The following is a 13,064-nucleotide window of genomic DNA, read 5'->3' on the forward strand; positions in this document are numbered from 1 at the left end:
TGTGAATATCCTTTGATGCACAAAAGTTTTTAATTTTTTTTTTTCATGGGCATGCACTGGGAATTGAACCTGGGTCTCCGGCATGGCAGGTGAGAATTCTGCCACTGAACCACTGTCGCACCACCCAAAAGTTTTTAATTTTGATGAAGCCCATTTTTATCAATTTTTTTCATGTGTTGCTTGGCTTTTGATATAAAATTCTCAAAATCTATTACTATTTCCCTATATTTTCTTGTAAGAGTTTTATAGTATTAGCTCTTACATTTAGGTCATTGATCCATTTTGAATTAACATTTGTATATGATAAGAGATAGTGGTTCACATTCATTCTTTTGCATGAGGATTTCCAGTTGTCCCAGCACTATTTGTTGAAGAAACTATTCTTTCTCATTTGAAGGGACTGACACCCTTCTCAAAATCAACTGGCTGAGACTTCCGGGCCAGTTGGCAGCTTAGCAATGTGCGCGTTTTAGTTTGTCCTCCAGAGCAACTACTAAATTACCAGAAACAATACAGAACAGCTCCTGGGGCCACATCAGTGACCGGACACACAGTGTACCCCAGTCTGGACCAGCTGGACTGGCTGCGAGCCCCCCCAGAGCCGTGAGTTCCCCAAGCTGCAGCAGCCGGCAACCCTCCCCCACAGAGTGCCTCCCAGAGGGGAAAGGAAAGAGATTTTACCAGCAGCAGGGGCTGAGCCCAATCAAACGCTAACTGTGGAATTAATTAACAAATTCTGACTACTAAAAATAGGCTCCCAGCACTGGTGAACCTGGTCAAAGTGGCAGTCACTCATTTTTGCCCTGGTGCCAAGGGGGCAGGGCTGACGGAAAAAGAAAAAAAAAGGAAACAGAGGTTTTTGTGGCTGTGTTTCTACAAAGGCTTGACTGCCTTTGGATATAGTGGCAGGGCTTCTCAGGCTGCAACTGTCCCAGGCATAGGCAGAAACAAGCCTGTTTGAGGGCTTATCTGGAGCCTTTGCCTTCCCCAGGGGAGGGGTGAAGCCCAACTCAGGTGGGATCCCTCCCTCAAGGAATTCAGACCCTAGGGCTTGGTAATTAGAAGCCATTAAAACCAGCTTACAACCTCTCCTCTGTCTCCACCACGCCCCCAGCAGGGAGAGTCTGCCAAAGTTAAAGGTATCGCATCATCTCATGCTGGTGGGACCTGCAGGCAAACAAACAGGACAGGAAAAACAGAGTCCAGAGACTTCACAGGAAAGCTTTTCAACCTGCTGGGTCTCGCCCTCAGGGAAACCTGACTCAGGTGACTCTTTCCTCCTGATAGGAGGCCAGTTTGGTCTGGGAAAATCCAGCTGGAGTCTATAATACCTAAGTAGACCCTCCTAAGGGTGGGGGGAAAAAGGTACCATACAAGAAGGGCAAGAAACAAGAAAACAAGAACTGAAAAATTCTCCTCTGTTAAATAAAACCTAAGCTAGAGGTCCAGATAAAGCTGAACTGAATGTCAAAGAACAGATAGAAAACAAATTCATCCAGCAAGAAAACCCTAGGTAAAAGAAGTGAAAGCAATCTCCAGAATAAACTAATTAAGGTAATGAAATGCCTAGACGCCAGCAAAAAATAACAAATCACACTAGGAAAATTGAAGATATGGCTCAGTCAAAGAAACAAACCAGCAATTCAAATGAGATACAGGAGCTGAAACATTTAATTCAGAATATACGAACAGACATGGAAAACCTTATCAAAAATCAAATCAATGAATTGGAGGATATAAAGAAGGCAAGGAATGAACAAAAAGAAGAAATCGAAAGTCTGAAAAGACAAATCACAGATTTGTTATGGGAATGAAAGGCATGGTAGAAGAGATGGAAAAAACAATGGAAATCTACAGTGGTAGATTTCGAGAAGCAGAACATAGGACTAGTGAACTGGAGGATGGAACATCTGAAATTCGACAAGAAAAAGAAAATATAGGGGAAAAAATGGAAAAATATGAGCAGGGACTCAGGGAATTGAATGACAATATGAAGCGCATGAATATACGTGTTGTGGGTGTCACAGAAGGAGAAGAGAAGGGCAAAGGAGAAGAAAAACTAATGGAGGAAATTATCACTGAAAATTTCCCAACTCTTATGAAAGACTTAAAATTACAGATCCAGGAAGTGCAGCGTACCCCAAAGAGAATGGATACAAACAGATGTATTCCAAGACACTTACTAATCAGAATGACAGAAGTCAGAGAGAAAGAGAGAATCTTGAAAGCAGCAAGAGAGAAGCAATCCATCACATACAAGGGAAGCCCAATAAGACTATGCGTGGATTTCTCAGCAGAAACCATGGAGGCGAGAAGACAGTGGGATGATATATTTAAATTACTAAAAGAGAAAAACTTCCAACCAAGAATTCTATGTCCAGCAAAATTGTCCTTCAACAATGAGGGAGAAATTAAAACATTTTCAGACAAAAAATCACTGAGAGACTTTGTGACCAAGAGACCAGCTCTGCAAGAAATGCTAAAGGGAGCACTAGAGACAGATACAAAAAGACAAGAGAGAGGTGTGGAGAGGAGTGTAGAAAGGAAGACTATGATAAAAGTAAAAAGAAGGAAAATCAGATATGACATATAAAATCCAAAAGGCAAAATGGTAGAAGAAAATACTACCCGTGCAGTAATAACACTAAATGTTAAACTCCCCATTCAAAAGACATAGACTGGCAGAATGGATTAAAAAACAGGACCCATCTATATGCTGTGTCTATTCAAAGGACATGAGGGCAAGGACACAAACGGGCATTGCACACCAGTGTTTATAGCAGCATTATTTACAATCACCAACAGATGGAAACAGCCAAAATGTCCATCAACAGACGGGCGGCTAAACAAACTGTGGCATATACATACGATGGAATATTATGCAACTTTAAGACAGAATAAAGTTATGAAGTATGTAACAACATGGATGGACCTTGAGGACATTATGCTGAGTGAGATTAGCCAGAAACAGAAGGACAAATACAGTATGGTCTCACTGATGTGAACTGACATTGGTGAATAAACTTGTAACATTTCATTGGTAGCAGGAACCATCAGGAGATAGAAATAGGGTAAGACATTGGGCAATTGGAGCTGAAGGGAACAGATTGTGCATCAGGACTGAATATAAAAACTCAGAAATGGACAGCACAATACTACCTAACTGTAATACAATTATGTTAAAACACTGAATGTAACTGAATGTGAGAATGATAGAGGGAGGAGGGCTGGGGGCATAAATGAAATCACAAAGAAAGAGACGATAAAGATTGAGATGGTATAATCTAGGAATGCCTAGAGTGTATAATGATAGTGACTAAATGTACAAATTAAAAAAATGTTTTTGCATGAGGAAGAGCAAAGGAATGTCATTACTGCAGGGTGCTGAAAATAGATGGTAATTAATATTTTAAAATTTCAGCTTATGTGTGAGACTAAAGCAAAAAATGTTTATTTGGTACAAAATTTATATTTTGACTAATACTTTTCCTAATATAACTTATGTAGATAGCTTGATTCAACACATAAGTACTTGGAATCTCAGGTAGGGCATGAGATTTTGTTGGTTTGTCCAGAGTGATGCCCCGATAAATCCCAAAGTGATCAGTGAGTGGAAAATATTTGCAAAGTCCCCTTCAGGGAATGGTGAGAACGGGGAGAAATTTAACTTCCCCAAGTTGAATTCTTGATATTCTCATAAGCAGTGTGGATAACCAAAGCTATAGGCTGAGCCCCCAGTCTTGGGGTTTGTTCATATGAAACTTAATTCCACCAAGGTCAAGTCTACTTAAAATTTAGGCCTAATAGTCACCCCCAAGAGAACCTCTTTTGTTGCTCAGATGTGGCCTCTCTCTCCAGCCAACACAACGAGCAGTCTTACCACCCTACCCCTCTCTAGTGGTACATGACTCCTGGGGGTGTAGACCTTCCTGGCAACGTGGGACAGAGATCTTGGAATGAACGGAGACTCAGCATCAAGGGATTGAGAAAAATCCTAGAAAGAGCTGAGACTCAGCATCAAGGGATTGAGAAAACCTTCTCGATCAAAAGGGGGAAGAGTGAAATGAGATGAAGTGTGAATGGCTGAGAGATTCCAAACAGAGTCGAGAGGTTATCCTGGAGGTTATTCTTACACATTAAGTAGATATCACCTTGTTATTCAAGATGTAATGGAGAGGCTGGAGGGAACTGCCTGAAAATGTAGAGCTGTGTTCCAGTAGCCATATTTCTTGATGATAATTGTATAATGATATAGCTTTCACAATGTGACTGTGTGATTGTGAAAACCTTGTGTCCGATGCACATTTTATCTGCCTTGCCAACAGACCAGTAGAACATATGGAACAAAAATAAATAATAGGGGGAACAAATGTTAAAATAAATTTAGTTTGAAATGCTAGTGATCAATGAAAGGGAAGGGTAAGGGGTATGGTATGTATAATTTATTTATTTATTTTTCTGTTTTTGTTTTATTTCTTTTCCTGTTGTCTTTTTATTTCTTTTTCTGAATTGATGCAAATGTTCTAAGAAATGATCATGATGATGAATATGCAACTATGTGATGATATTGTGAATTACTGAATATATATATGTAGAATAGAATGATCATATGTTAAAAATATTTTTTGCTTCAAATATTAATATATTTCTATAATCATTGTATCTTCTAGATGGATTGAACTTTTCATCTATATATATCCTTTTTTTCTCTTATAATATTTTTGACCTAAAGCCTATTTTTCCTGACAATAATATAGTTACCCTAGCTTTCTCTCTCTCTCTCTCTTTCTCTCTCTTTTTTAGAGGCATGGTCCAGGAATTGAACCTGGGTTTCCCACATGGAAGGTGAATATTTTAGCACTTAACCACCTGTGCACCCTCCTAGCTCTGCTTTTGATTATGTTTGCATGGAATATCTCTTCCCACCTTTTAACTTTAAAATCTTTGTGTTTTTGTACCTAGAGTGATCTTTTGTAGATAGTATAAGATGGATCATTCTTTTTATTTAATCTATCAATCTCAACTTTTTAATAGGGAGTTTAAGCCATTGGCAATTAAGGTAATAACTGAGAAGGAAAGATTTACTTCTGGATTTAGTTATTTATTCTTTGTCTTGTTTTTTCCCTCAATTACTCCTTTTTAAAATTCAGGGTTTTTTTTTGGTATTGTACTGTTTTGTTCCCCTCTTCTTTTCTGTGTAGTTTTAAGATACTTTCTCAGTGCTTACCTTTGTAATTACAGTTACCCTCTTAAACTAATAATAACCTAATTTGACTAGTACCAAGCTAGTTTCAGTAGTATACAAACTCTCTTATGCCTCTATCTCTCTCTCCCTCCTCCTTTATATTGTTATTGTCTCAGATTATATCTTTTTTTAAACTTTTTTGTTGTATAATATAACATATATACAAAACAAAGAAAGAAAAAACCAACAGTTTTCAAAGCACTCTTCAGCAAGTAGTTACAGGACAGATCCCAGAGTTTGTCATGGGCAATCATACATACCATCATGAGATTGCATCTTTATGCATTGTATGTCTTTTAACATAGATTTTAAATAATATTTACTCGTTTTCCTGTTAAGTCATATAGGGAGGAAAAAGCACTTACAATAATTAATGTTTTTATATTTACTTATATAGTTACCTTTACCAGTGTTCTTTATTTCTTCTTATTGCTGGAAGTTATTGTCTGGTGTTCTTAGATTTCTTCCCTGAATGCTGTAAACAATTCCACTAGACTCCAGAGTTCCAAATAGTAGATTCACACAGTTCCTGCCAGTTCAGTAGTTGTTGGTGAAGGGAAAAATTCCTGGAGCTTCCCACTCTACCATATTCTCACAGTCCTTCTCTTCTTCATTTTTGAAGGATAGTTTTGCTGGATATAGAATTTTAGGTTCACAGCATTTTTTCTTTTGACACTTGGAATGTATCTTCCCATTACCTTCTGGCCTCCATGGTTTCTAAGATGATGAAAATTGTTAATTTTATTGAGGATCCCTTGTATGCTATTAGTCGCTTTTCTGTTGTTGCTTTCAAAATTCTACTTTATCTTTGACTTTCAACAGTTTGACTATAATATATCTTGGTGTGGATCTCTTTGAGTATATTCTGCTTGGAGATTGTTGAGCTTCTTGGATATGTAGTTTGTTTTTCTTCAAATGTGGGAAGCTTTTGATCATTATTTCTTTGCATATTTCTTCTGCCCTTTCTCTTCTATTCTTCTGGGACTCTTACTATGCATATGTTGACATGATTCAAGCCTGTTAGGCTATGTTCATTTTTCTTCCTTCCTTCCTACGTCTCAGCCATATCATCTCTGTTGACCTGTCCTTAAGTTTGTTAATTCTTCCAAATCTGCTGTTCATCGCATATCTCATAATTTTTTATTAAAAATTTAAGTGAACTTTTCATTATAGTTATTTAACTGTAAAATTATGTAACTCATAATTTCTGTTTGGTTCTTTTTGTTGTTGTTGCTGTGTATTTGTATTTTCTATTGGGTGAGGTATCATTTTCATACATTCCTTTGGTTCCTTTTTTTTTTTGCCTTTTCTTTTATTAGAGAAGTTGTTGATTTACTTAACAAATATGAATAAAATACAGGATTCCTGATTACCACCCTACCACCAATAACTTATCATGTGGAACATTTGTTACAATCTATGAAAGTACACTTTTTTTTATACATGGGCAGGCACCGGGAATCAAATCTGGGTCCTCTGGCATGGCAGGCAAGCATTCTTGCCTGCGGAACCACCGTGGCCTGCCCATGAAAGTACATTTTAATAATTGTACTATTAACTATAGTCCATGGTTTAACTTACTGTTTACTGTCCATATAGTTCCATGGATATTTTAAAAATCTTTGTTCTGTTACCATATATACAGTCTAACATTTCTCCTGTTAATCACATTCACATATATATTTCAGTTCTGTTAGTTGCATTCGTAATGTGCTACCATCACCACCATCCATTACCAAAACATTTCCATAGTTCCAAATAGGAATCCTGTACACTTTAAATCTTAACTTCCCAATCCTCACCCCATCCCCTAGTAACCTGTATTCTAGATTCTGACTCTATGAGTTTGCTTAGTCTCAATGTTTCAAAACAGTGAGATCATACAATATTTGTTATTTTGTATCTACTTATTTCATTCAACATGATGTCTTCAACTTTCATCCATGTTACCACATATATTACAACTTCATTTCTTTTTACAGCTGAATAGTATTCCATTGTGTATATATATCACATTTTATTTTTGCCCATATTCTGATGGATGCATGGGTTGCTTCCATCTTTTGGCAATTGCAAATAATGTCATTATGCATATTAGTATGCAAATATCTGTTTGAGTCTCTGCTTTCAATTTATTTTGTATATATACCTAGTAGTGGGATTGCAATGTCTATACTTGGCTTTCTGAGTGTCTCCACAGAGCTGCACCACCAGCAATGAATAAGTGCTCCTATTTCTCCTCATCCTCTTCAACATTTGTTATTTTCTGTTTTTTAATAGTAGCCATTCTAATGAATTTGTATCCTTTAGTTCTTTGTATATGGTTTTATTTAGTTCTTTGAGCACATTAACAATAATTGATTTAAAAATCTTTGTCTAATAAGTTCAGAGTCTGGGCTTCTTTAGGAACATTTTCTGTTAATTTCTTTTCTGTGTATAGGCCATACTTTGTTTTATTACATGCATCATTATTTTTTATTGGAAAGTGGACAGTTTATATATTATAATGAGTAAACTCTAAAATCAGATTCTCTGCCTTCCAGCAATTTGTTGTTGCTGTTTGTTAATTTTTTTTTTTAATTTTAGTGAACTACCCTTGTAAAGTGTATATTCTTTCTTGTGTATAGTCACTTAAGTCTCTGTTTCATTAGATTAGTTATCAGCTTTGGTGTGTTGTGTGTGTGGGGGCATGCCCTTAACACTCAGCCATGCAGTTTGTAATTCTGCCTTAGCCTTCCTTTCTGCATGTGCAGAGCCCGAAGGTCAGTCAGTGGTAAGAGTTTAGGTCCTTCTGAGATCTTATCTGAACATGTGCCCAGCTCTTGACATGCACATGGCCTTCTAGATTCCCAGAAACATGTGGGAGCTTTACCAAGCCCTTATTCCCTTGCCCTAGGTGCGGTGATAATACATTGGCCCTTAAATTGTTTTGAAAAATGCCTCCTTGATAGCTCTCTGAAGCCTGGGAGAGTTCCAGATTGGGTGCATGCCTTTGAATTGGTCCTTCAGGAAGCCACCAGACAGGTCAACACAAACCACCACAATTCTTTGAGAATAAGGTCCATTCTATTCCTCTGATACTAAGTACTTATACTGGGAATATGGACTGTTGTCTTCAAAGCTGCTGCTGAGCTTGGGAGTGAGGGATGGTACCAGGTTATGTTAAAATGCCACAAAGCTCGCCTTCCATGCGTGAGACCTGGGTTCTGTTCCCTGACCATGCACTGTTCCCCCCCCCCAAAAAAAATGCCACAAAGCTCTCATACCTAGTTTCAGCTGTTTTTTCTTGATTAAGCATGCCTCTGGTTGCTGTAAACTTCTGATCATATTCCAGCATTCAAAAAAGTTGATTCTGACAGTTTTTGTCAGTTTATTTATTATTTTTGTGTGGGATAGAATTTTAGGGTTCCCTTTTTTGCTATTTTCACTGACATTCTAAATCTTCAGTCTTTAAAATCTTTCTCTTCCTTTTCAACCACATAACCGCCACCCTAGTCCTAGTTCTTATTACCTCACATCAAGACTATTTTAGGAACTGATCTCTCCTATATACCACTGCCTCCTTGATCATATGACTGCCCTGCTGAGAATTCAGCAGTTCATAGATCCTTAGTGCCTATCACATGGTATCTAGGCTCTCTTTGCTCCAGTCCTGGCATGGCTTTGCAGCTTTATTTCACTATTCCCACCAACTCCATCCTTATGCTATATTTTGATGAAGATGTACTACTGTGCTGCTCCTAAGCACATGGTTTGCTTTCTAGAATCTGATTTTACATGCCAAATAATGCTATTTGCTGCCTATCTGGATTGTCCCCTGCCCTTACCTCTGCCTACTGAAATACTACTGATCTTTTAAGAATCAGCTCATATCACATTTCTCTGAGACCATTCCTAGTTACTTCAAGCAAACATAACCTCTCCTTCCAATAAGTTGCTATGACATTTTTGTGCTATTTATATGATGCATATCAGATATTACCTGTATTATTTCTGTTTCTTTCATTCTTTCTTTCAATAACAATTTAGTCGCACCCAATGTTTACAGTGGCAAAGAACACATACACGGTCCTTAATGATCATAAGGGGGAGAGATGGAACAAATAAATAAATGAATGTATAATTACTATGAAAGAAAAAAACCAACAGAATTTTACAAGTGAGAATAGTGTGATTCCAAGTTTGTCAAATTAATACTGGGGAGAGAGCACAACAGGTACAGGGAACAATGAGTCAGAGGGCACTAGAATAGTCTGCACCTTACCTTCTTTACCAGAGTGAAAGAAACTTCCTATTTTTCATAATACATAATGCACCAAGAATATAAGAATCAATGAATGAATAAACTTTGAAAGTAGAAGTTGGTTGGAGAAGAAAAAGAAAATGAGCTCAGCAACAAAGCAAGAAAAGGCAAATATGAGTGGATTGTCAAAAAAATAAGATCATTTAAATTCCTTTTCATTTCACTACAATAGTAGTAGGACTAGAGGTAGTTGTAGTAATAGCAGCTAATGTTTATTGAGTGCTTACTTTGGGCTAGGAACTATGCTATAAGGAGCTTTATGTGTGTCACCTTTAACAACTTCTCATTTGTGTGCTATCTTTTCCACAGTGTCTTGCAGCAGTGTCAGGATGTGGAGCTCTCCTTCCCACAGCAGCCAGAGAGATCCACTTTCTTTAGTGGGACAAAGAGGGGAACGTTGTTCCTCACTTCATACCGGGTAATTTCTACTTCTACTTTGATCTGCTTTGGACTCTGCATGTGTTTTCCTTAAAATGGAGAGAGGTTTTTAAACAAAAGTGTTTTTAACAAGGTGTTTTTAAACATTTGCAGTTTGGGGTTTTCCATGTTGAGGAGTGGTAGATGAAAAGGGTGATGTTTCTCAATTAGGCCAGGATGCCAGAGCAGCCTTGTCCTTAGAGTTGTTCTTACATATCTCAGTCCATGGACGAATTCTCTATATTTTTCCCAAAATTTCTTTCCTGTCTCTTAGGTGATCTTTGTGACTTCACACACAGTTAATGATCCCATGTTGTCTTTTATGATGCCATTTGATCTGATGAAGGACTGCACTGTTGAACAACCAGTCTTTGCTCCCAATTTCATTAAAGGAACCATTATGGCAGCTCCAGAGGGTAAGTGTTCGTTTCAGAAGTATGTTTTTTACAATAAACTTTTTTATTGTAAAATATAACATCCATACAAAGCAAAGAAAGAAAAAGGCAATAATTTTCAAAGGACGCTTCAACAAGTAGTTACAGAACAGATCCTGGAATTTGTCATGGGCTACCATTCCACCATCTCAGATTTTTTCTTCTAACTGCTTCAAAACATTGGAGGCTAGAAGGAATATTAGTATAGTGATTCAAGTTGCTTTCTGTTGAAACAGAGCTCGAAGGATATTAAGGAATGATGAGAAGGAGAGAGAGAGAAAGGAAGAAAAGAAAGACAGACACAAATGGGTTCAGGGGGTCTGAAGCTTAAATCTACATCAGACATCAGACAACTTTATTCTCAACCAGATCTTAGTTATATACCACAGGATGTCAATAGATATGCAGGCATTTCCTGAGGGAGCAAGATTCTTATCTCACAGTGTTCTTTATACTTAACATAACTGTTTTGGGTAAACATTCTCTTCCTCCCAGACTGCTCTACATAACAATCTCCACAGTTTACCGCTGCCATCCCGAGGCCAGCAGCTTGCAACAAATTCTGTAGGTCTTGCTTTAAACTCTTGGCTTCTACATTTCCCCCTTTTTATTTTATAAGCCGAGGAAAACAAGAATCACCTTTTTAGGGTGACTATAAGCAGAGGTGACCGCGCCTGTCTTAGGTTGCCCTTAGGTTCTGAAGGGTCTTACCCGTCATTGGCTGCCAGTCAAGCTCTCTGACTTTGATTCACAAGAATCACATTGTTATAAGCAGAGGTGACCGCGCCTGTCTTAGGTTGCCCTTAGGCTCTGAAGGGTCTTACCCGTCATTGGCTGCCAGTCAAGCTCTCTGACTTTGATTCAGGAGGGAGCCAACGAGTTTCTGCAAGAATCACCTTTTTCTTTGTTGTTAAACACAGCTGAGGAGGAAGCGAAGTATAAACAGCCCCAAACCTAAGATTTTTTAGCTCTTGGGTAAGTAATTGTATAACATTACTTCCATAGGCTATATGTAGATTATTCTAATTTACATTCTAATACCCCTTTTTTGTAATTCTAAGATATCAGGACTTAAACTATCTGAAAGCCTTAAAAGATGCCTATTCCCTTTTCCCATTCTATTTCAAACAAGCCATATGTTAAAAGAGGGTAATACAAAAACTGCTCTTATTCCTTTTACACTTTAAACTTTGTAAAAAATTTAAATTATACATTTGATCTCCAATATGAACCAATGTCATTTCTATATCATTTAGTCCATTATTAGTTTGCTCATCAATGAGATTGTCTATGCCACAGTTCGTTGGTGTTTTTCTAACAATGCTGCATCTGTATATTTGTTGCAATGCGGTTCCAGCGACTGCAGCCACTGTGATGCTTCCAATGATTCCAATGACAGATGCAATAATGAATCCAATTAGTCTATTAGTCCTTTTTAGATATTCTTTTGCCAAATGGATCAGTATATGTGTTTCTGGAGAGGATTACAAAGATCTTGACATCTGTACCAGCAGCCAAATACCTCTTCTCCTTGCTGCTATAATCGTCTCATTTTCCTGCAACATAAATGCTTGGGGACAAGTGAATAGAGAATAATTTTCACAATTAGAAGTTTGATTTCTTATATGCATATGAACTTTAACAAGTATATATGGATCTCTAATACATATTTGTATATAGTGCTTATGGCTGCTATTTAAAAAGAAGTTATAGTTACTAGAATTGGCTATAAAAATTGGTCTCAGTCCTAGGAAAATTTTCTGTCAATTTCTTTCACTAATGCTATATTTATCATCCCATGAATTTGGCACAAATTATCCTCCATGAATTAAACCCTGATTTAGCTTGCCTATCCATATAGTCTCAGTTATCTTCAAGTTAGAGATGAGAGACCCCACAGGGGTTGCATCTCTTACAATTCCATAGGAATCATTAATTATGATAACTGCTCAATCCATAACTTAACTGCCATCCATTCCAACTTTCTTTCCCATCTAACAGGCAAGTATCCTTTGTATCCATAGATTTACGCATATAGGTCTTTCTAAAAATGGAATTAAATTTGACACCAGTTTTCTTTTTATTGGACCTAGGAATCTTAAACTTGTATTCAGATTATTTTGGTAAAGTTGAATTGGCCCATGTTAGGGCCCACAGATAATCCCAGTAAGTATAAATATGTCCCTGTCCTTCAGCAATCAAAATTGTATGTCCTATAGTATACATTACCCATTTAGTTATTTTTGTCTGGGTTGACATGTCTGGGTTTTATTCTCTTCGAAGTAATCCAAACCAAGGTTCCGTCATCTGCAATGACAAGAGCAAATCCCCTACCCCACACCTTTACCATTCCTGGTTTCCATAAATCATCTTTAACATCTTTCCAATAGATTGGCTGCAGCTGCAGTTCTGTTTGGGTTGTATCATTTTTCTTTCCCAAATTACTAAAATGTTGTTCTGCAGGAGTCTGTGATGAATTATCATAAATGTTTAAAAAATTTAGAGTAAACAATGCCTTTGCTAATTGAACTTTAGGAGTACTTATTTTCATAACATCATCCTCCTGATCATTGTCTCCCCCTTTTTGTTTTTTTTTTTTTTTAAAGGAAAGACAGAGAGAAGGAAGGAAGGATAGAAGGAAGGAAGGAAGGAAGAAAGGGAAACA

General features: G+C 37.3%; 1 protein-coding gene across 9 annotated transcripts in view; it reads left to right on the plus strand.

Moving 5' to 3' along the window:
• WBP2NL (WBP2 N-terminal like) overlaps positions 1 to 13,064 on the plus strand; it is a 116,862-nt gene that overhangs the window by 11,173 nt on the left and 92,625 nt on the right. For all 9 annotated transcript variants that reach the window (XR_013179331.1, XR_013179330.1, XR_013179328.1 and 6 more), the window contains exons 2-3: positions 9,858 to 9,966; positions 10,240 to 10,381. Coding sequence is in view for 1 of the 9 variants with exons in the window: in XM_077169028.1 (XP_077025143.1) it covers positions 9,858 to 9,966; positions 10,240 to 10,381 (251 nt within the window). In the remaining 8 variants the exon portion in view is untranslated. The remainder of the gene's footprint in view (positions 1 to 9,857; positions 9,967 to 10,239; positions 10,382 to 13,064) is intronic.

Source organism: Tamandua tetradactyla, chromosome 7, assembly GCF_023851605.1.
Source record: "Tamandua tetradactyla isolate mTamTet1 chromosome 7, mTamTet1.pri, whole genome shotgun sequence".
NCBI lineage: Eukaryota > Metazoa > Chordata > Mammalia > Pilosa > Myrmecophagidae > Tamandua > Tamandua tetradactyla.